The 25,948-nt window shown below is 34.5% G+C and overlaps 1 protein-coding gene across 1 annotated transcript; it reads right to left on the bottom strand.

Moving 5' to 3' along the window:
• Nucleotides 1-76: 76 nt before the first annotated feature.
• Nucleotides 77-25,948, bottom strand: LOC128170810 (uncharacterized). The gene is made up of 5 exons (XM_052836576.1): nt 25,705-25,948; nt 18,780-19,054; nt 2,187-2,390; nt 1,909-2,056; nt 77-1,623 (listed from the first exon to the last, which is right to left on the bottom strand). The coding sequence occupies exons 1-5, from the start codon at nt 25,940-25,942 to the stop codon at nt 1,586-1,588; spliced, it is 903 nt and encodes a 300-aa protein (XP_052692536.1). The 5' UTR covers nt 25,943-25,948; the 3' UTR covers nt 77-1,585.

Genomic DNA, 25,948 nt, shown 5'->3' with positions numbered 1-25,948 from the left:
TATTATGTGGAATTTTCTTAATGTATGTAATTGTGAGTTTTTCTATGGTTATTTAAACAAAACACAGTTGTTTGGGTTCTGGATTTTATTATTGACTTACGACACAAATATATCAACACCTTTCAAAGTAAATACAACATTATCAACATTTAATAACAATAACACACATCATACATGTCACATTTACAATCAAGATATAATCCCATATTTATTATCAAACATAACATCTAAAACGTAAAAGATAGCTTTTGATGAATTCGCTGTTCAAAGAGAAAACACCTTTAGAGTAAATTCTATAAAAGTACAACCGATACAAAAGAAAAGTACCCCAATTGTTGACTCGGGCGACGATGAAGACCTTTGTTAATTATGAGTAGTAGTATTCATGGCATATGTTTCTCTTACACTAAATTTTTAGATATGTTTTTTAAAGCTCACATTAAATATTGGGCAAAGAATTTTTCAAATAGTTTAGCTTTGAAATTTTATCATTTGAAATATTTTCGTATGTATCTTTACAGAGCTAAAGAACGGTAACTCTAATAACCTAATGTTATCTAAGGTTAGTTGTATGAAAACGTATTAAAGTTTAGTCTTTTAGGGGGCTGGGTGATCAAGAAATTACCTTAAACCTAAAATTTAAGATATGAAATGTTAAACTAATATGTTTTACGGTGCGACCGTTGGGGCGAGAGCAGCATTAATTGAATGTTGTTAAAAATCTTTATTTTGCTCAGCTCTTCTGAAAAAGTAGAACGATAGAGTCGAAAATAGACCCGACCATCCAGCCCTTCTAACTTGTTTTTATTTTATTTTATATTTTTAACTGTTAAGCAGATATCAAAATATTTTATTCATTTATCAGTTTTAAATATATAATTATATAGATAATATAAATTAATTAATTATAACATGTAATAGAATAACACACATTATCACATGTAACCATGGTAGACTTATATTTTAATAAAAATTTCCCTCAAGTCTATCCCGTATGAATTATGATTCTCAAAAGTGATAATATAATGTTTCAATTTTGCCATTTTTTTTCAGGTTTTGCAATGTGCAGAGTGGTACAGTTCTTATTTTGCAGCGTCTGTTAGATCAAGGTTGGAACATAAACACACAGTTCCACTTATATGGTAGTGCTGACATTGTATTTACATAGTCTAATCACATCTGCGTTAGCCCATCATGTTTAATATACAATCATACCAGTTGTCACAAGTTATTGGCAATGACACTTTCCTTCTTTGTCATTGTGTCAATAAATTAGCATTTCAGCTGTAATTTCTAATACCTTTTCAATACTTAGTATTAAGCAGTTGAAAATGATTTAGAAAAAGAGTGTTCTTTTAAAACATATATGGCAATATGAACCCAAGTTCGAGGATTCTAAGGTGTATAAAAAGCGAAAGAACTGTTAGTTTGCAAACATTTTAACACATCAGTCTATAATGTTGTCATTAATGAACTGGCAACATGCAATGCATAGGAACTGTTGGGTATATGAGAGAGCTCCATCTTCTGTAAAAGTTAGTTTGACATATTACCATATTGAACGATCGGTATCCAAAATGGACTCCTACTGACAGGTCAAAACCTCGGCTGAATTTACTGATGCTAAAAAGTAAAGAAACAAAACATTAATATTAGTTAGCCGTTCTGCCTTTCCCATTAACCCCTTTTCCTTGGAAATTTCCAGTTTAAGGGCATTTTGCAGAAATTATTTTGGACAACAATTCGGGTCAAGACATGTATGATAAATGATTGGACCGTGAAACCTTAACAAAACACCAATGGTATAGGTCCCTAACGTAATATAATAAGTTGATTGTAATATCAATGTTTTATTATTGGGGCCTCTAACTCAACAGAATATTGTTTGGTTGTAGAGTTTCATATTACCTGGTTCATACACCGACTCCAGATATATTGTGCCGTTTGGTACGCAACCCCCACACCATCCAATGACGAGGCAGTATATCTGTGACGAATCGGCAGATCTGTCAAAATTTAGAATTTCAGTGGCCCATCCTGAAGCTACCCAGGGAACCTTTAAACAAAGCAGGAAAGCGTTTCTGTATATAACATATCGATTTGTTGTAAGATAGTTTTGTTTCTAAGCTTTTATATATCAACGACCAATACACAGTGTACATATTGCCATGCAGAGAAACACTTACCGAGTTGGCAACAACTACCCCAGACCCACGCAGATCGATTTGAAGTTTAGCAGCTATCGAACACCAATACAAGGCGTATGTTTTGTACCACCACGTCTCGGCTGTACAATCATTAGTGGTTCCAAATGGTACGTTGTGATCGGGGAGATTGCTTACGCCGGTTGAAGTAGCAAATGTAAAATCATCCTGAACTACGCCCATCGTCTGCAAAATGTATTTTGTGATTCAATTGTAAGTTTATTAAAATATACTATTGAAGTTAAACAACTTATAGTTCTTTAAAACAAATATGATTTATAAAAGCGATATTATATAATTGTTTCCATAGTTATGTTATGAAATGACATGGAAGTATATTTTTAATAACGTATTTCTGATAAGTAATGCTATAGAATAATTTATATGCTCGATTTAGGCCTTACACTGACGCAGTAAAAATAAAATTTTGAACACAAAAGATGTGGATTTGATACTACATGAAGTAACGTTTTGGAAACAACATTTCTTATTATACCTCAATACGATGATTCTATATAACATCCTGATTGATCTAGAAAGTGACAGAGCAAGGAAAAGATCGTGTCTCACGGGGAATAAATATAATTTTCCACCTATTCGTAAATCTCGATATTTTTCATTCTAAAGATATGAAAAAACCGATATGAGACATTTTCATTTAACATTAATTCAATATAATTGTGAAGACAATCATGATTAAGTCAAAATATTTAATAAATTTTCTCTATTTCACAGAAACCATGACATAGAAACTCAAACAAACACGCCGTTCAACTTTCGAAGAGTCGAAAAACTATTCTACTACAGTTATTGCCGAGATCAAAGAGATGCCGCGGACATTATTCTCCAATATACCACAAACGTCATCAGTAAATTATTAGAACAGAAATACCTATTTGTCTCGCACTGATCATTAAAGTACAACTTCAAACCGTGAAAAGTTAAAAAAAACATGCCTATGTCACATGCGAGTTCCAGTGAAAATGATGTCGTTTATTACGAGTCTGAGATCAATGCGGCTCTTCCTAGGACCTCCCTAGCAAATTTTCACTGCGTGTTTTTACATAAAATATATAACGTATAGTAGTAATAATCGTATTAAGTTGCCTTTAAAATATTACGAATATGATTCAAAAATATTTTATAAATACGAAGGTCAATCAAAAAATACAAAGACTTTTATCATAGTTATGTTACTTAACGTCATATCATTTCTAAATTTGGTAGACATAATTTAGCAATAATTTCAAACAATTTGCAAGAAAAAAAGTTAATAAATTCCTTTATATCTAAGAATTATTTAGAATCTAATCCTGCAAAAATGAGGTCACGGCGCACGGTCAAAATGTGTGTTATGTCAACAATAAACCATATGATGTTGAAAGTAATATCTCTATAAATTGGGCTTAAAACCAAATAATATTGAAACCTCAAATTAAGTATAGTCATGGTATTCTATGTACCAAATAATAACAGGATATATTGTTTTGTCGAACAGATATTAGTTATTAAAGACAGATAATCCTCTTCAGAATTGACTAAAAACAATGACGTCGTCTGACGTTACGGCGCAACGAGAAGTACAAAAAAATGATTTAACTCAGCCGATACAAGCTGTGAAAATGCTCAATGGTGCAAAAAATAAATCAACAATTATTTGCAAGTTTGTGTATAACTGTAAAACATTTTGTGGGGGGTGGTGGTAATTGTATTTTGAATACAAAATAGTCCGAAAGCGAGTAGAATATCTGTAAATATTTGGTAAAAAAAAAATAAGTAACGTCAACCGACGTTCAGGGTTATCCTTCCTGTAAACTAAGAGATACACGGTTAAAAAATGAAAACTTTGAAGAACTAACTTATGATTCTCGAACAAATATGTGCATATAAGATGTTAAGTGGTTCAGTGCCATTTTAAATTGTTTGGAGAAAGACACAAAAGACTAAGCGTGATATAAAGATGGGGTATATCTATAAAATGTGCGTGTTTAATCTTGACGTCAATGTTTTGAACGTTACCGTGCGCCGTGGTGACAAAACATGTTGTTTTTTAAAAAAACATGAAAAAGGGGTAACAAAAATACCGTTTCATCAAATGGACTAAAACTGCATATCAATAACATAAGTGTTGGTGCACAGATTAATGAGTTGAGTATGACTTTCATGAAAAATATATGATAGACAGCCTCATTGTCTTCGTAGTTTTTGATTGACCCTCGTAAGTGAAGAGTATTAAAAATCCAGTGAAAAATTATGTCGTCTGCATGTGCTTCCTTCGATCTATAGGAGAAACGATCTGTAGAAATACTGGGCTGTTTGTAGATTGGAAATAAATGACGCCTCGGCCTTTATATTTCAAAACAACATTTCTCGACCTCGGAGGTTATTCTGCAACATTCACGAAAACCCGTACTTTATTTATTAATTACTGAAATTTACAAACTGTCCTTGTAATTTTGATAGGATAATTAGTTGAAAGGTTAATTATGAAGATAAGTTTGAGAACTATTGGAAAATTACGGAAGCCCATTTAGGACCTATCAAAAAATATCTTTGAATTTGATATAACGAATTCTTGAATTTGTTAAAACGAATTTAAATCGTTATAACGAATTTTTGAATCCGTTATAACGAATTCAATTTGTTATAACAAATTTTAGGAATTCGTTATAACGAATTTAATCTGTTATAACACATTCGCTGAATTCGTTATTTCAAATTTTGAAATCTGTTTTAACAAATTAAATTTGAAATAACGAATTCTTGAATTCGTTATTTCAAAGTTTTAATTCGTAATTTCGGTTTTATAAAATCGGTAATAACATATTTTCATTCAATTTGTGGTAACAAATTTCATGTTTTGGGGAACAAATTAAACGGGGCGGACTTCATTTGTTCCATATCGGCCTACAACGAAATGCGCCGATCATTTGATCGGCGTTAAACAGCGAAATGGTAAATGAAGTAAACTGGCGTAAAAACGAAAGTGGAGGAAGATATTGTCACAGCTGTTGCTGTAACCATGGTAACAGATGTAACAATTCTAAAAGACACCTTACTTTTTCGGCTTTGCTAGAATTCCTAAATAGATAGAAACAAAATATTTAAGAACTGCTATATATGTAGCAACGCATTTTCACCAAAAATACCATGCAGGATATACAGATTTGTTTCGACGGGTTTCTGTGCAAAATTCCCAAAAATTGTTTAGTCAATGTTATCAATCAATGAGCATGCTGATTTATTAAATGGCACTTGCAGCCAAGCCAAAGTCGAACTTATGTCATAAAATTTATTTACCAGAATTTAATGCAAAACCGCACCGAAATCGATGCAAAAATAATGGAGTTACGCCTCTTCAAAGTGCCTATTTTTACCTGTTTTTAGAAATCTTATCAAGAGAAAATGAAATTTGGCGATAACGAGGCTTCAGTGACGTCACGAGGTCAACACGAGGGCAATTACCTTACAAAGCTATACAAAATACAAAATAAATTTGATTTTACAGCAAAAAATGACTGATATAGGTCTGATGTTTTGACGTACATGTATCTAGTTATTTTAAGTATCGCAGATTTAGAAAGTTGTATCCGTAATTATTTTGTTACAGTCAGATTTCTTTTTAAACGATTTTAAAATTTGCTATTGTAATCGCCTTTTACCGATGAATACGATATCTTTAAACGCAAAACGCTTGCATGGGCAGATTTATGTTCATTATTTATATTTATTTTGGTCGGTGCGTGTTGAAATCAAATAAAGCTTGAAGGGCTTTATGATAGATTTGATATGCACGCTCCGACCGAAATTATCACCTAATAATATTCAAAGAATGATGCCTTTTTGCTTATATTTATATTATTTCCAATTTCAACACTTCAAAACAACATTTTAAAACCACTGGGTTTTTTTGTCATGCATAGCACATGTTATATATTATTGCAGCAAATACCGTTTCTCGGTTATGCTGTAGGACACGCCCATTTTGTGTCGCTCATGTTTATGAAATTATTTGGCTATAGGTTTCAAAATTGATTTGTAATTTTATCACAGTAAAGGACACTTGAAAATATAAATATGATATTTTATATGACAAAGCCGGGCATTATAACCAGGATGTGTGCATGCGTGAACCAACTTTCCATCGGGATTGGTAAACGTTTGGGAGGAAATTCGATAGCTTCTTGGAGGAACTTCGAACTGATGATAGGTGCTAAAAAAAAAAAAAAACAAAAAAAAAAAAACAAATAAAAACCGCGACTTTTATATCATACAGTCATTAAAAATTAAAGGAATCTTATGTACTTTTGGTTAACTCTGAAACAAGAGGTCCATGGGGCCACATCGTTCACATGAGCAACAATAAATTTATATGGGCGTTCAAAGGATATTGTACCATATGGCCCCTCGGTAGAATAACAAAAAATAAATATTTTAAAGTATTTGAATTTCACACTTATTTCTGCATGCACTTAATCTTTGACATTGTACCTTTATGTAATGCCATATTTTTACTAAAAATAAGAAAATCCTTTTCAAAATATAAAACTTAACTTTTGGTAGGGGTACACTGTTAACTTCAAATTCCTTATATTTTCGTTCTGTCCCCTTATCCCCCCTCCCCCCCCCCCACTATATAAAGCGATCAAAATATTTGAGAGCATTAAGGTACAATTTCTTCCTGAAATACTTCCCAGTTATTTTATTTTTAAACCATGATTTTACAATATCAAGCATATCATTTTTTGTACGAGTATTTAACGTTTACCGAGACATTTCTAATGTATGATCAACCAAAATTTCATCGTCAATCATAGAATTATTAGCAAGATACAGAGCTCACAATTTTGCTAGATTTTTAATTTGGAATTTCCTATTCAGCATCTAAAATGTAAATAACAAAAAAATGGCCTCATATCTGTGTACAAAGCTCAGTATTTTGCTTATAATTTGAAGCTAAACACTCAAATATGGTTAGTAAATAGAAATTGTAAACAATTAAACAGAAGAGACATGCACTAAAATAAAGAGCACAATTTATTTTTCAAAATGAATCCTATTTATAACTAGTACATATTTCCGTCAACGAGATTAAACTCTATTTAGACTGAATAAACTCGAGAAAATGCTGAGCATCTCAACAAAACACATTGTATTAATCAACCATTATCAAAAGATCATACCGAATTACCAAAAGAATGAATTGTATTTTAGTACTTTGTTTTAAAATACATCAGATTTTGCTTATTTGCACAGGTAAACAGTCAACTGTCTGATTTACCGAAGTCTATCTTGAAATATTGAATCTCAATTTTCTTCACAAAATCGGCACCAATGTATCTTGCATGTTTCAAAGATTCCTTTTGCACGCGAACTGTTGCACAACATTTGTCAGATCGACCCGTTTATCATTCAACATGGCTGCTTTAAACAAAGAACCTACTTTTGCAGGTGACAATACAGTATTTCACTGAAGGTTCACGTCAAAACATGGCTGAGGCAAAAAAATTGCCGAATTTTCCGTAGAATTTTCCGCTCGAGACAGGAACTGATTTTCTTTATGAAAAGAAAAATGATGTGTAAGAGGTCTAATTTTCCCAGTTTTGTAGTAATGCGAGGTCATTTGAATTTTTGATGCGTGTTGTTTCTGGAGGGGGTTGAAAAGGCTCGGGCTTGATTTTCAAGCACATGTGTAACTTCGAGGTAAACTAAGTCTCACGCCTTGCTGGATGCACGTGTGTATTTTGCTTGAAAATTGTAAATGAAGCGTTGTTTAAAAAGATGTCAAGAGGATTTTTTCCAGAAGTTCATTTTGAATTTTTAATCTGTATATGTAAAGTTGTGCAATTTTGGTAAGAATATATAGTAACATTTAATACTGTAGTGCAACCTTTACACCGTCCCGTTTTAGAAGTAGGGAATTCCGCATCCGAGGTTATAATCTGATCGAAACACGCATTCCCTTTATTATTATTTTCGTAATAACTCAGATTTGAAGCAGAATAAGCCCATAATTTTTGCAATTAATATTTTCCTTTCCATTAGGAATATTTATGCTAAATTCCGTTGAATTTGACTCGGTAGTTCTTAAGAAGCCCCCCTTTTTCTACATTTTCGAGGATTTCTCCGCTTTGAATAAAGATCGGTCTTTTATTTCTGCAATTCATATTCGCCTTTTCATAAAGATGCTTTGTGCCAAATTTGTTTGAAATTGGTCAAGTGGTTTTAGAGAAGAAGTTCAAAATGTAAAAAGTTTACAGACGGACGGACAAAATGTGATCAGAATAGCTCACTTAAGCTTTCAGCTCCGGTGAGCTAAAAAGATTTAAATATTTGCAAGGACAATAAAGACAATGTTACAGGTTAACAATAGACACGTAGCTTCAAACGGGTGGGTGATTGGGGGTGGCAGGGAGGGGCCTGTCCCCATGAAGTTGCCCCCCCCCCTTTCCTAGTATTTTCGGAGCATGTAAAAAATTGAAAGTGACTGGGAGGAAATAAACAGTGGAATTTAAGTTTGAGGTAAACTAAGCATTTCTATAGCTAACCCCACGGTGTATGATTTTCGAATTTTGGAAAAAAAAAATTTTTTGCATGTCAAGAATTGTTTGGCGATTCTCCCACACCACCTCCCCCCCCCCTTTTCACTTTTCTACGATGCCACCTGTCTGAACAAAATATCACAGTTTCCTTACATATACCAGTAAGAGAGAATTGGGTTTATCTATAAACCAATATTACTGTATCTCATACAATATTATACCATTCACCAGGTTCTATAAACATCTACGCTTAGATTCAATATATAAAAATCCAAGGTTAGGGAGACACGGGTTACTGTGGAATCATTAGAATTCGTGGTGGCTCAATTTTCGTGGTATTCGTGAGTAACCCTCCCCCACGAATTTAAATCCTCAACGAAAACAATTTTAGAAAGAGCTATCTTTGTTCCTGAAACAGTAACCGACGCATCTACGAAATTACATCCCCACGAATGAGCAAAAAAGTCATAATCCACGAAAATTGGCCCCCTCGAATTTAAATGATTCCACAGTATTGGGGAGGGGTATGGGTGGCCAGGACCCCATGTAGCTCTATCCATAACCCCTCACCAAGGTCTGTGTGCCCATCACCAGGGTCTGTATACCCATCATTAGTGTCAGAGTACGTATTACCAAAGTCGGTGTACGTATCACAAGGGTCTGTATACGCATAACCAGATTCAGTATACCCATCACCAGGACACCAGGATCTCAATTCTTATCCTGAGGGTCAATGTTTCTTTGTGCTCATCACCAGGGTCTATTTACCCATAGCCAGAAATCCACGTAACCATTACCAGGGTCTCAATGCCCACACGAGGGTCAGTGTACGTTTCACCAGGGTCTATATGCCTATCACCGGGGCCTGTTACTGGTATTTATTGATAGGGTCAGAGTGCACATCACTAGCGTCTGTATACCCATATACAGAATCAGTTTACCCATCACCAGGGTCAGTTTATCTTTAACCAAGGTTAGTGTACCCAATTACAAGTGCACATGTATACGCGTAACCAGAGTCAGTATACCCATCACCTGGGTCTCAAAACATATCACAATACAGGTTTTAAGACCCTGGTAATGGGCACATAGACCGTGGTGATATGTATACCGACCTTGGTGATACAATGTATGTCCACTGACTTGATGATGGACACACAGACCCTGGTGATAAGTACACTGACCCTGGTGATACGTACACTGACCCTGATGATACGCACACTACCCAGGTTATTTGTATGCAGACCCAAGTGATGGGCACACATCGTAATATTGACCCAGGTTATGGGCATACAGACCTTGGTGATATACTGTGGAATCATTAGAATTCGTGGTGGCTCAATTTCCGTGGTATTCGTGGATAACCCTCCCCCACGAATTTAAATCCTCAACAAAAACAATTTTAGAAAGAGCTATCTTTGTTCCTGAAACAGTAACCGACGCATCCACGAAATTACATCCCCACGAATGAGCAAAAAAGTCATAATCCACGAAAATTGGCCCGTCGAATTTAAATGATTTCACAGTAAACACTGACCCTGGTGATAAGTCCATTATGCTATTAAAACATTTAAAAATCCTAATCCGTCGTGGTAGGGGGTTAGGTGAAGACTTAACTTCAATTTTACAGTTTATTTCCTCCCTTTCATTTCAGTTTTTACCTGGTCCCAAAAACATTGTGGGTGGGGGCAACTCTTTGTTAATTTGATTTGAACACGCCCCGGCCAGAATCACATGAGACTAGCAAAACTCAAAGAATGATTCCTTATTCTTGAATCAATTCTATTTCAGACTTGTATTTTTTTTAAGTATGGCGTAATCTCACGGTTTGGCGATGAAATGAGATGAAAAATGCAGATATATGTTGATAAATCAGCATGCCCATTGATTGATAACATTGATTAAACAAATTTTTGGAATTATGCGCAGAAACCCGTCGAAACCAGTCTGTACATAATGTATATTTGGTGAAAATGCGTTGCTACATATAGCAGTTCTTAAATATTTTGTTTCTGTCTATGTAGGAATTCTAGCAAAGCCGATAAAGTAAGGTGTCTTTTGGAATTGTTACATCTGTTTCCACGGTTACAGGAACAGCTGTGACAATATGTTCCTCCACTTTCGTTTTACGCCAGTTTACTTCATTTACCATTTCGCCGTTTAACGCCGATCAATTGATCGGCAATTTTCGTCGGACGCCGATATGGAACAAATGAAGTCCGCCCCGTTTAATTTATTCCCCAAAACATGAAATTTGTTACCACAAATTGGATGAAATAGGTTATAACCAATTTTAAAAAACTGAAATTACGAAATAAAACTTTGAAATAACGAATTCAAGAATTCGTTATTTCAAATTTATTTTGTTAAAACAGATTTCAAAATTTGAAATAACGAATTCAGCGAATTTGTTATAACAGATTAAATTCGTTATAACGAATTCCTAAAATTTGTTATAACAAATTGAATTCGTTATAACGGATTCAAAAATTCGTTATAACAATTTAAATTCGTTTTAACAAATTTAAGAATTCGTTATATCAAATTCAAAAATATTTTTTGATAGGTCCTAAATGGGCTTCCGTAGAAAATGGATAAAAACCAAACTTAAAACAACAAAAGTAGCTTTGTTAGCGTTAAGTAGATTTGACTAAATGGCAGGAAAAATATTTTTTCCTAACCTTATTCAAATCATTATTTTCTTAGCCCTTCGGTGACCTAATCTTAATTGTTACATTAGTTTGAATGCTAAATGGTTGTTCACTTAAAAAGTGTGCGCTGTGAAAGACTTTAAGTCTAGATCTAGATTTGGCTTTGAATTTTCTGGATTAGATGTATTTCATGTATTATGACTCAAATACTGTGATGTGCAACATTATTATCACATGAATTAAACATGGATTGTGTAAATAGTGTACATTGCATCAGTATTTTTATTGAATGTTTTTAACCATCTCCAACTACCCCCTCGAAAAAGACCCCACAAAGAAACAAACAAAAACAAACGAACGAAATTGTCGGTATACGTTTAATTGCAAAAGTAACATTTTAGCATCATATTGAAAAAAAAAATATTTCAGAAGTAATTTAGGGATTACTCACATTCGGGAGGTAGAGAAAATATAAGATGGATTAAAGTTGAATTTCTGCCAAGTTTAAATAAATATAGGGAGAAACTGATTTTTACACTAACCTGTACTTTTAAAAAATTTAGGACCTATCAAAAAATATTTTTGAATTTGATATAACGAATTCTTGAATTTGTTAAAACGAATTTAAATCGTAATAACGAATTTTTGAATCCGTTATAAAGAATTAAATTTGTAATAACAAATTTTATGAATTCGTTATAACGAATTTAATTTGTTATAACAAATTCGCTGAATTCGTTATTTCAAATTTTGAAATCTGTTTTAACAAATTAAATTTGAAATAATGAATTCTTGAATTCGTTATTTCAAAGTTGTAATTCGTAATTTCGGTTTTTTAAAAATCGGTTATAACATATTTCATCCAATTTGTGGTAATAAATTTCATGTTTTGGGGAACAGATTAAACGGGGTGGACTTCATTTGTTCCATATCGGCGTACGACGAAATGCGCCGATCAATTGATCAGAGTTAAAGGGCGAAATGGTAAATGAAGTCAACTGGGGTAAAAACCTAAGTGGAGGGGCATATGGTCACAGCTGTTGTTGTAACCATGGTAACGGATGTAACAATTCCAAAAGACACCTTATTTTATCGGCTTTGCTAGAATTCCTACATGGATAGACACAAAATATTCAAGAACTGCTATATATGTAGCGACGCATTTTCACCAAAAATACAATATTTACAGACTTGTTTCGACGGATAATTATAAACATTTGTTTAATTAATGCTATCAATAAATGGGCATGTTGATTTATCAACATATATATGCATTTTTCATCTCTATTCAACACCAAACCGTGAGATTACGCCATATTAAAATACCGGTCTGGAATATAATTGATTTAAGAAAAAGGAATCATTCTTTGAGTTTTACTAGTCTCATGTGATTTTGGCCGGGACGTGTTCAAATCAACTAAAGCTCGAAGGGCTTTATGAAAGATTTTACCACGCTCTGACCGAAATTATCAACTCATAACATTCAAAGAATGATTCCATATTACTTTAATACTTATATTTATATTATTCCCTATTTCTACACTTTAAACAACATTCTAAAACATCTGGGGGTTTTTAATGCATAACACATGCTATGTATTATTACGCAGCGCAGCCAATACTGTTTTTCGGTTATCGTTCATTTTGTGTCGCTTATATTTTATGAAATTTTTGGGCTATCACAGTAAAGGACACTTAAAAATATAGATATAATATTTTAAATGACGTATCCAGGCAATTTAACCAGGATGTGCGCATGCGTGCATTAACTTTTCGGTAAACGTTTGAAGGTCTAGAATAGGCTATTTTTTATATACTATAACCAGGCACTATTACCAGGATGTGCGCATGCGTGAACCAACTTTCCATCGGGATCGGTAAACGATTGGGAGGAAATTCGAAAGCTATTTGGAGTAACTTCGAACTGATATATGTGCAATTTAAAAACGCGATTGTTATATGAAAAGTTCATTAAAAGTGATAAAAATGTTATGTACATTAGATGTTACACCAAAAACTCAAATAAATAATTGAGAGAACAATAAAAAGCAGTGTTACAGAAAAACAACAGACACTTAGCATCGGAGGGGAGGGGAGTGGAGTGGGGCAGGGATAGGGGGACGGGACTGCCCCCTCCAGCACACGTTTTCTCGCAGCAAACATTTTTCTTGAATTTACTTATAAAAAAGTAAATTAACATAGAGTTGCCCCCCCCTCTCCCAATGATTTTAGGACCATGTACAAATTGAAATGAAATGGAGGAAATAAACTGTGAAATTGAAGTTAAAGGTACACTTAGCGCCCTATCCCCACGGGTTAGTATTTCTAAAATTATTAAAGTATTTTTAGGTTGTTTTTTTTTTTGCAAGTCAAGATTGGATGAGTCTGCCCCTACCCCACTTTGCTACGATGCTACGTGCCTGCATGGTTTCATTACATACATGTATGCCAGTATAAAGACTTTATGTAAACCAATATTGTCTCGTGCATTGTGCCATTCACAAGGTCCTACATACACTTTAGTCCAAAATAAATAAAAATCCAAGGCTAGGAGGTTGAGAGAGGAAAATATCTATTTTGCTTTTCTTTTTCTCAGGCCTAAGCTATTTCATTTTTTGGGGGGGGGGGGGTATTAAGGGTGAACAGGTCACTGACCCCTTGTAGATCTATCCATGACCTATCACCAGGGTCTGTATACACATAACCAGGGTCAGTTACCCATCACCAGGGTCTCCAGGGTCATAGTACGTATCACCAGAGTCTGTGTGCCCATAACCAGGGTCTGTACACCCATAACCAAAGTCAGTATACCCATCACCAGGGTCTCAATACCTATCATAAGGGTCATTATACCCATCACCAGGGTCTGTACACCCATAATCAGGGTCATTATACCCATCACCAGGGTCTCTATACCTATCACCAGGGTCAGAGTACGTATCACCAGAGTCTGTGTGCCCATCACCAGAGTCTTTACACCCATAACCAGTGTCAGTATACCCATCACCAGGGTCTCAATACCTATCACCAGGGTCATCATACAATTTCACTAGAGTTTGTGTGCCCAACACCGGGGTCTGTACACCCATATCCAGGGTCAGTATACCCATCACCAGGGTCTCAATACCTATCACAGGAGTCACGAGTACGTATCACCAGAGTCTGTGTGCATACCACCAGGGTCAGTTTACATATAACCAGGGTCAGTATACACATCACCAGGGTCTCCATACCAATCACCAGGGTAAGTGTACGTATCAACACAGGCTGTATGCCCATTACCAGGGTCTTAATACCTAGCACCAGAGTAAGTGTACGCATCACCAGAATCTGTGTGTTCACTAGGGTCTGTACACCCATAGCCAGGGTCAGTATACCCATCACCAGGGCTCCATACCTATTACTAGGATCAGAGTACGTATCACTAGAGTCTGTGTGCCCATCACCAGGATCTGTACATCCATCACCAGGGTCAGTATACCCATCACCAGGGTCTTCATACCTATCACCAGGGTCAGAGTACGTATCACCAGAGTCTATGTGCCCATCACCAGATTCTGTATGCCCATGACCAAGGCCAGTATACCCATCATCAGGGTCTGTACACCCATAACCAGGACCAGTATACCCATCACCAGAGTCTCTATACGTACACCAGAGTCAGAGTACGTATTACTAAGTCTGTACACTCAAAACCAGGACCAGTATGCCCATCACCAGGATATCAGTACCTAACACTAGGGTCAGTGTACGTATTACCAGGGTCTGTTTGCCCATCACCATGGTCTGTACATCCATAACCAAGGTCAGTTTACCAATCACCAGGGTCTTAATACCTATCACCAGGGATAGTTTCGAAACAATAGGGTCTGTGTGCCCATCATTAGGATCAGTATACCTATCACAACAGTCAGTGCACTTATCATCAGGGTTTGTACATCCATTACCTTGGTCAGTAGACTTTTACCATGATCATTGTACGTATTACCTAACACCAGAGTTAGTTTATCTAACGGCCGTGTCAGTGTACGCATCACGAGGGTCTGTGTGCCCATCTCCAAGGTCAGTATACCTATCACAAGAGTCAGTACATTTATCACCAGTATATCTATTACATTCTCTATCACCAGGGTCAGTATACCTATCGACAGAGTCAGTGTTCGTATCACAAGGGTCTGTAGCCAATCACAGGGGTCAGTATGTATCCATCACCAGAGTCGGTATACACAAACTTGTAGATAATCTAAGGGTCAGCATACGTAACACTAGAATATCAAAATCTATAATTTGGGTAAATATATCCATCACTTGAGTCACTATACCTATCACAAGGGTCATGAGTGTACGTATCATTAAGGTATATGTGCTCTTCCCAGGGTCAGTATACCTATCACCGGGGTCAGTATATGTCCATCACCAGGGTCACTTTACTTATCAACAGGGTCAATATTACCTGACTTAGGCAATGGATGTACAAACCCTGATGATAAGTGCACTGACTGTTGTGATAAATATACTGACCTTGGTGATGGGCATACAGACCCTATTGATGTGTACACTATCCCTGGTGAAAGGTATTAAGACGCTGCTGATTGGTATACTCGCTCTGGTTATGGGTGATGGGCACACAAATTCTGGTGATACCTACTCTTACCCTGGTGAAAGGTATGGAGATCATGGTGATGGGTATACTGGCCCTGGTTATGGGTGCACATACCTTGGTGATGGGTATACAGACCCTGGGTATGGGTGTTCAGACACTGGGGATGGGCACACATACTCTAGTGATGGGTATAAGACCCTGGTGATAGGTATTGACACTCTGGTGATGGGCACTCAGACCCTGGTGATGGGTACTCTGACCCTGGTGATAGATCTAGAGACCCTGGTGATACATATACTGACCCTTGTTATGAGTGTACAGACACTGGTGTTGGGCACACAAACTCTATGGTTTAATGGGTTTAATGACCCAGGTGATAAGTATTGAGACTCTGGTGATGGGTATACTGACCCTGGTTATGGGTGTTCAGACCCTGGTGATTGGTACACAAACTCTAATGATGGCCATAATGACCCTGGTGATAGGTATTGAGACCCTGGTGATGGGTATACTGACTTTGGTCATTGGTGTACAGACCCTGGTGATAGGCACACAGACTCTGGTGATAGGCACACAGACTCTGGTGATGGGTATACATACCCTGGTGATGATCATACAGACCTTTGTGAGGGGTTATGGCGAGAGCTACACGGGGTCGGTGTCCCTACCACCCATACCCCTCACCAATAACCCCTGTCCTCCTAACCTTGGATTTTTTTACATTAAATCTAAGCGTAGGTGTTTATAGAACCTGGTGAATGGTATATTGTATGAGATACAGTAATATTGGTTTATTCATAAACCCAATTGTCTCTTACTGGTATATGTAAGGAAACTGTGATATTTTGTTCAGACAGGTGGCATCGTAAAAAAGTGAAAAGAGGGGGGTGGGGTTGGAGAATCGCCAAACAATTTTGACATGCAAAAATAAAATGTTTTTCAAAAATTCGTAGACCGTTGGGTTAGCTATAGAAATGCTAAGTTTACCACAAATTTAAATTCCACTGTTTATTTCCTCCCAATCACTTTCAATTTTTTACATGCTGCGAAAATGCTGGGAAAGGGGGGGGGGGCAACAGGCCCCTCCCTGCCACCACCACCCACCCACCCACCCGTTTGACGCTACGTGTATATTGTTTTCCTGTAACATTGCATTTATTGTCCTCGCAAATATTTAAATCTTTTTAAGTGTAAACCAAAGGTACATAACATTACTATTATTTTTAATGACTATATGATATAAAAGTCGCGGTTGTTTCTTTGTTTGTTGGGGTTTTTTTTGTTTTGTTTTTTTAACATCTTTCATCAGTTCGAAGTTTCTCCAGGAAGCTATCGAATTTCCTCCCAAACGTTTACCAATCCCGATGGAAAGTTGGTTCACGCATGCGCACATCCTGGTAATAATGCCTGGCTTTGTCATATAAAATATCATATTTATATTTTTCAAGTGTCCTTTACTTTGATAACATTACAAATCAATTTTGAAACCTATAGCCCAATAATTTCATAAAAAATGAGCGACACAAAATGGGTGTGTCCTACAGTATAACCGAGAAACGGTATTTGCCGCAATAATACATAACATGTTTTATGCATGAAAAAAAATCAGTGGTTTTAAAATGTTGGTTTGAATTGTAGAAATTGGAAATAATATAAATATAAGCAAAAAGGCATAATTCTTTGAAAATTATTTAAAGCCCTTCAAGCTTTATTGGATTTGAACAGGCACCGACCAAAATAAATATGAATAATGCCAATGCAAGCGTTTAAATATATCGTATCCATCGGTAAAAGGCGACTAGAATAATAAATTTTTAAGATAGGCACTTTGAAGAGGCGTAACTTCATTATTTTTGCATCTATTTCAGTGCGGTTTTGCATTAAATTCTGGTAAATAAATTCTATGACATAAGTTCGACATTAGCTTGGCTGCAAGTGTCATTTAATAAATCAGCATGCTCATTGATTAATAGCATTTACTAAACAATTTTTGGAATTGTTACATCTGTTACCATGGTTACAGCAACAGCTGTGACAATATCTTCCTCCACTCTTGTTTTTACGCCAGTTTACTTCATTTACCATTTCGCCGTTCAACGCTGATCAATTGATCGGCGCATTTCGTCGTACGCCGATATGGAACAAATGAAGTCCACCCCGTTTAATCTGTTCCCCAAAACATGAAATTTGTTACCACAAATTGGATGAAATAGGTTATAACCGATTTTTAAAAAACCGAAATTACGAATTAAATTTTGAAATAACGAATTCAAGAATTCGTTATTTCAAATTTAATTTGTTGAAACAGATTTCAAAATTTGTAATAACGAATTCAGCGAATTTGTTAAAACAAATTAAATTCGTTATAACGAATTCCTAAAATTTGTTATTACAAATTTAATTCTTTATAACGGATTCAAAAATTCGTTATAACGATTTAAATTCGTTTTAACAAATTCAAGAATTCGTTATATCAAATTCAAAAATATTTTTGATAGGTCCTTAATGGGCTTCCGTAAATTTAAGCAATAGACGGCTTAAAAAATTAGTATGAAACTTTTTAGAAATATAAATTATTTAAACGGAATATATGCAAAAGTATTAAATGAAATATTTTAGGAACTATATAATTTGCTAGTTAATCATTGTTATATTTATAGCTATGTTTGTATATAAATCTGAGCATTTTAAAAATGCAGTGCCGTTTGTCTAATTAAAAGAAGGAGTTTCTATTCAGATACACATGTATCAACGAATAAAATTCTGATTTCTCTCTTACCGTAATACTAATTTTCACTTTGCTGAACTCGGTTCTCCTGAGCGGTTCAGAACTTCGAGTGCACCAGTCACCGTTATCCAAATGGCAGAAATCTTTCCGAATAAAATAATTCGTATTTTGTAGAGTGATAAATTCTTCTGCTGTCTCTGGTGAGAACATGTTATGGCAGTATGATTTGACTGGAATCTGTCTATTGAATTTGCTTGGATACAACCAAAATTCCCCGTCACTAGCGGTAGGCGAGCATTTCTTCACCTCAGAACAGGTGGCTGGGTCTAATCATAAAGGAAAACCGTTGTCTTTAGGTATTCCCAAACCATTTAAAAAACTACTCTCAACACCATCATCAATTCTTTACTGTACAAAATAATATATTATCTGTTTAATATGGTTGCAAAGTTTTGTTACCACTTGTCAGATGATTATATCGACAGGCCAGGTCTTTTTATCGACTTGTCCAATAACTAGAAATACTTTACTGGATAATTATGCCAGTGCCAAGGTGGCTTTTGCATTGGTCTACGCTGCATGTATTGAAAAATTCAAATACGCCACATGAAAGATCATTGCTTATGGAGTTTATAAACACCTTTGTTATCAAAGTATCTCACCTGTCGGGCGAGATGTTTACCTTTAAAAAGTAAATTCATACAGGGAAATAATTTTTTCCATAAGAAAAACAATTTTCCTATAGGATATTTGGAATTTCCTACTGGAACATCAGAATTAATATAGGAATTAAAATTCCGAAAGGATTTGAACAATGCTTCCACATGATTTTAAAATTCGACGGGAAATCTTATTTTCCTACAGGAAAACTACCTGTCTGAATCAAATTCCTACAGAAAATAAATTTTTCTTATAGGAAATATAATATCTATAGGTTTTTGTTTTAGAGAAATCCGTCGGATTTTCAAAATTTCCTACAGGAAAATTATTTCTCCAATGGGAATCATTTTTTTCCTGTGAGATATTTATTTTGAAAGGTACACATCTTTACGAAAGCCGAGAAGGATCATTCGAGATTCGAGATTCAAAATACGAGATTCGAAAAACGAGATTCGAGATTCGAAATTCGAGATTCAATATCTGAATTAACCAATCAAATCATGGATCTGAAACCTGTATCCTAGCAACATCAAACTGTTCTAAATAAAGATCATTCGTACATGCTCTTTCCTATAAATAAATGTCTTAATAGCTCTTAATAAATGCTATGTTCACTTCTCCCTACCTAACTAAATAATTATGTGTATTTACTTTTACACAGAATATCTAAGTAGACTAGTAATAATGCAGTGTGCTTCGCGGATCTAAGTGATTTTGTTTGCCCTTGTGCATTTCCACCTGATGCGTTTGAACCCTGGGGTATTTCACCACCAGTAATAGTTTAAAACCCGGGTTTATTCACCCCTTTTGTGTAAAAATGCGGTTATGGTAGAGAACTCCATAAGCGTAGCTAATTTTTTCTGTAGGGGGTCCTAGGCCAATTTTAAAAAAAATTACTATATAAATTTAATAAGCTCCAATTTTCCCGAGGAGGGGGTCCAGATCCCCTGACCCCCTCCTTTCTAGATCCCCGCATGAAGATTAGTACATGTATCTAAATAATCTAAATATAAATAATCTGTCCTGTTTCACTAATAAATATAAGCATTACTTATCGTTTTATGTATGCATACAGTGATACACTAGTGCTATGATTATAAACAAATCATTGAGATATTATCACATTATACGGATTTATTAATAAATACAATTTTTTTTCCTTTTCCTCAGTAAACAACTTATTATGAGTCTTACTTTTGGAATTGTTTTCAATATAGAAGGATACCTACTCTCTACAATTAAAGGTAGGGATGATAGGGTGCCAATTTGTTCACATTGCCGATTTCTTGTGCAGAGAACAGTAAAACTTTTTAAAAATTTGATTGTGCATGAATATTTCAAAATTAATTGTTGTACATGTATTTTGTTATAATTCATTCATTGATATATCAACAAGAAAGAATAAAAGCATATGTTTCACAGCCAAGTTAAGTTTCTCTGTAGTTTCCTACCCCCCCCCCCCCCCCGCCCGCTCGCACCAAAATTGACAATAATTACATATAAGTCATACAAATGTTTACTTTTTTTGTAAGTAAATCTCTAAAGATGTAAATAAGCACTGCAAACAAAGATGTGTGTATTTAATATACTACTACATTACACTTAGCCAGATAAAATGTAATCAGGATGAAGCTACAAGGGGTGAGTGGTGCAAATTTACCAATTTGTCGCCATACACACAGTACACCAAATAAAGAAACTGTGAGTGGTGTGTGGAATGCATAAAAGATGGCGGCAAATTATCTCAAATAATCAGTGCAAAAACCCACAAATAGACTGTTATTTGTTACATATCCTGCAAAAACATTGATAAAAAATGTTATCGTCCCATAACATAGCCGATTAAGTTAATGTGTACATATGGTCAACGTACATGTAATTCTAATATACAAGAAGGCTGACGTATCAGGCGGGGATCCAGAAATTTAAATTTCAAAAATGATCGGTTGAATTACATTAAATGCTTTGAAAATTGTTTTAAACTATCGCACGGGTCAAAATGCATGATAGAAGCTATGTACAGTGTAATTTGAAACTTTCATTTTATATCAATATGTAGTATTACCTACTATAACAAATGAGAGTATAGCACAACTGCCACAAGCAATACATGTCCTTTACCGGTACCACCTCCCTCCCCATAAAAAAATGAAACAATTGTCGTTTTATTTGCTAAAATGTGTGTGGTTAAAGATTTTTCTAAAGGACATACCCGATTAGAATTGAAAAAGAGTCATACGTTTAAAACTAATTTTGTCAAATTTTTTAGATTCATTTGGTTATATTTTGGTCCATTTGGGTAAATAGATGCACCAGCGCAGCTCTTATTTATATATAATCAGGCCATAAATTCAAAATATTTTCAAAAATTAATAGCTTTAAATCCAGTGGATGAAAAAAAGGAAAGCAAGTCGAACTCGATGAGTGCTAATACCTGTGTTGAATGAATGGTACAGTAGGATATGCGCAACAAAGCCCCGTCTACTTTCCTACCCTATATTTATTGGAATATTAAATCCGATTATAAGAGTCAAACTAAAAATCAAGTACGGATATGTACCTGTTTATCAAAAGTAAAACTACTCATAATTTATCTACAGTGCATCGTTATGGAGCTACACAGAAAGTTTTATATTAATTTGCCGAGCCAAATAAAAAAAACCTGGAAAACGAAGAGAAAACAAAGTGGGGACAGAATAACTGGCAAACTAATTAGGACTTTATAGCCCCCCCCCCCCCCCCCCTCTCTTGAAATGTATATACTGAAAACAGATTATTGGAGTACAACATCCGCACACAATTTAAAGAAAATTTCATGTTTTTTTTTTATCATTTTCGCTAGCTAATGTAAGACATCACAAATACTCCAAACCCCCTCACGGAAAAGGAAATGCAGGGTGATGAGAGAGAGAGAGAGAGAGAGAGAGAGAGAGAGAGAGAGAGAGAGAGAGAGAGAGAGAGAGAGAGAGAGAGAGTCAGTCTATGTAAATCACAGGTGCGCTAACACCGTTAAAATTAAAGCTTGCTAGTTGGTCTGCCCTACCCTAGCTACCTCCTCTCTTTTCTCCTTTTAGAGGCTTAATTATTGTCTATATATGCTTGTAACAAATCAAATCAATTTCAAATTCTAAATCAAAACTGAATTTGACACTAGAAAACTCTCTCTGTGTCTGTCTGTCTGTCTGTCTGTCTCTCTCATATCGACAATGGCATTGCCATACCCTACAATACACTATTCTTATCTGGATTTTTGTCTTTGAGGTTGTAAATCATTATATCTTCTATGGTTTAAAACTTTATCATAACCTATATTTTGACATGTCGATTATTTCATTGAGTTTCGTTTCATAGCTAAAACATTTAGATTAAACAGATCTTTCTTCGCGAGCCGATTTTTACACAGTTGGGGCGAATACACTTCGGTTTAAAATTGTTCGGGGCGAAATACATACAGGGCAAACTCGCAAAGCCAACAGTTTTTTTTTTAATTTAATTGTTTATACTGTGTGGGGTTAATTCATCGATGTTAATTTAACCATTTTATAATCACTATAAAAGAGCTATTAAGACATTTATTTGTAGGAAAGAGCATGTACGAATGATCTTTATTTAGAACAGTTTGATGTTGCTAGGATACAGGTTTCAGATCCATGATTTAATTGGTTAATTTAAATATTGAATCTCGAATTTCGAATCTCGAATCTCGTATTTCGAATCTCGTATTTTGAATCTCGAATCTCGAATGACCCTTCTCGGCTTTCGTACATCTCACCTGCAGAAGGGATACACTAAAAACAACTGCATCTTAAGCGGATGCAAAAATGCCACCTTGGCACAGTATCCAGAATAGTGTTTATGTTAACTTGTAAAATCCTTTCGTCGACTTGTCACTTATTCACGTGTTAAAAATTTCAAAACAAAAACGTGTCCGCGTCCAATTTGTACCACCCAGTTGACATCATATTTTTTTAAGTCAACATAATCGTCTTTCAAGTCGACATCACTTTTTTGTAAGTCTTCCTAATTATCTGACAGGTTGACATTTTCTGATAAGTCGACATAATTTTCTGTCAAGACGACATAAAATCTGACAAGTCAACGTCATCATCTGACAGTTAGATCCCCCACCCCCCAATTTTTTTTAAGATAACCATATAATAATAACCATCTATAATCGACATTTCGAATAATTGTGTTAACCTGTTAGATTTCATGATGATGAGTATTTGGCTGTTAATGGCATTGCATACTTTTATAACGATATATTTTTTTTCTAGTAACCATGATTTTTGTTACAAATCAACATAAACATCCGACCACTTGACATAAATATCTGAAGTATTCAAAAAGTTTATTCAAATGCTGTATTTTTTGCGGACTCCACAATAATTATAAAAATTATTTATTAATTTCTATGTCTTTTTAACCCGATTGATATAAACTGCATAATTTATTGTAAAGATCTTTATATAACATATTTAAATAAATAAATCAATCAAATGTTTCTTAGCATGAAAAAGTACATAAACACATATACCTTTAAGGGTGTTGTTTACTCAGGGTTTGAGATCTCAAATTCGGATTGTTATAAAGTTCAATGTAATGAGTAAAATTAGTTCTAAACGGAAAAAGAATTTATGAAATGAATTATTATTGACAATAGAATAGGTATTCTTACTTTATTTTGGAATTAGGCTCAAACAAATAAAATAGACTTTTAGCCAAACAGAGAAAATTCGGACTAAATTTTACAGATTTTGTTTTCCGCTAAAACATTTTTGGCAGTACTCTAATATTAAAATATAAGATTTTATATTTTAGTCTATATAATTTTGCTTATTTTCTGTTTGTTTTACCTCACTTATTCATTTAAATAATCGTATGACACGAATTGCAAAAATATTGAAAAATGCTTAAAACGATAAAAGACACCATGTCTCAAAATTTTGATCATTGACCTCATATGAATTTTATGCCAAAAGAGAAAGGTCAAAATAAGTAGTTCAATACTATAAATGTGTTTGTATATCATCATTCAATTTTTTGTAAAATTTGATAAAAAATGGGGAGGGATTTGAAAACTGATATAGGAAATTCAGACTGGAATATTTGTAAAAATTGTTCCTTAAATCTTAATGCTTTGTACCTATTTAGTGTCATAACATTCATAAACTGTATTTTATTTCTAAAAGTGTTTTATTATTTGTAATATTTTTACAATGAAAAAAAATCAATCGTAGTGTAAAATTTTTTGAGATTTTTCTTGATTTTTAAAAAAATTATTCAATGGCCATTAACTGAAAAAAGTAGGTCATTGACCCACTTTTTTGAAAATGAAAATAACACTACAATCAAAGGTCTATAACATACAATAGATGGGGTTTCATTATCATCAGTGGATTTTTTTTTCATTCTGGGTAAACGTCATCCTTAAAGGTGCATGGTCACGATTTTGGTCAAAAATTATATTTTGGTTTTTAATGTTTACGATGCTTCATTAAGGCATTTCTAATAGTCAACCAAATTTGAGTGTCAGTCGTTCTGTTATAAACAGATACAGAGCTCACAATTCTCTGTCATGTAAAGAGAGCTTTTTTACGTTTTGAAAGTTGAAGTAAAATTCCAGTTTTAGACCTTAAAGAGAGAGAGAGAGAGAGAGAGAGAGAGAGAGAGAGATCTTGTTTGTTAGAAAGATATAAAAATATATTTTTATCAGGTTATGAGAATATATATGTGCATCATCTAAAATATTTCAAGACTACGGTGTCATTTATTACAATTAAAAAGATTTGTGAATGTGATTTTTGAAACTTGATAATATCCATCTGTAAATTCATTTGTAAATTCATGGTAACGATTATTGCCACGAAAATAATTCTAAACTTTAATCTCAAATTGACAATAGAACACATATTTTATCTAACATTATGATGTCAATCAAAGGAACTTTGCATTGTAGTCTTAAGACTCTAAATTTCTTCAAGAAGTCCTAGAACAGGAACTACATCAATCGTTAAATGTCTAATAAACAATCTAAATACAATATGCAAGAAAAATTGTATTTCTTCTATATTATATAAAACAAGTTATTGTTTTTTTAAAACTGTTTTATTGTTGTTTTACAAAAAAACCCCTTGATTTTTGATTTTGAGACATTATGTATAATTATATTGTGTTGACACAATGTGCCTTTTTCAGAAAAGTAAAAGACATACATTACATATTTTCATATGAAAACCACTTGAAAAGAATTTTTTTTATTGATTAACATTTGTCGTAATTGAAGAAAAATGTTGAATGACATTGGGTGACTTACATATTTTTCTGTCGCTCCTCTCAAACTGGATCTCGTAGAACTTGGAGTCTGTTTCAATCATCGTTATAATTCCAGCCGTTGACATTTTTTGCAGACGACATCTAGCAGTACTCTTTGTGAAGATGACAGCCACGCAAAATGGCCTTGTTAGGCACAAGTTCGAGCAGCTTGTCACAAAGTCACTCTGTAGTTCTTCCACTGTTTCAGTAGAGGTGAAGTCTGCGTAAGACCTCTTCATATTCAA

Source organism: Crassostrea angulata, chromosome 1 (assembly GCF_025612915.1).
Source record: "Crassostrea angulata isolate pt1a10 chromosome 1, ASM2561291v2, whole genome shotgun sequence".
Classification (NCBI taxonomy): Eukaryota; Metazoa; Mollusca; class Bivalvia; order Ostreida; family Ostreidae; genus Magallana; species Magallana angulata.
The sequence above is the reverse complement of the archived record's forward strand: the minus strand, read 5'-3'. Positions and strand labels throughout refer to the sequence as shown.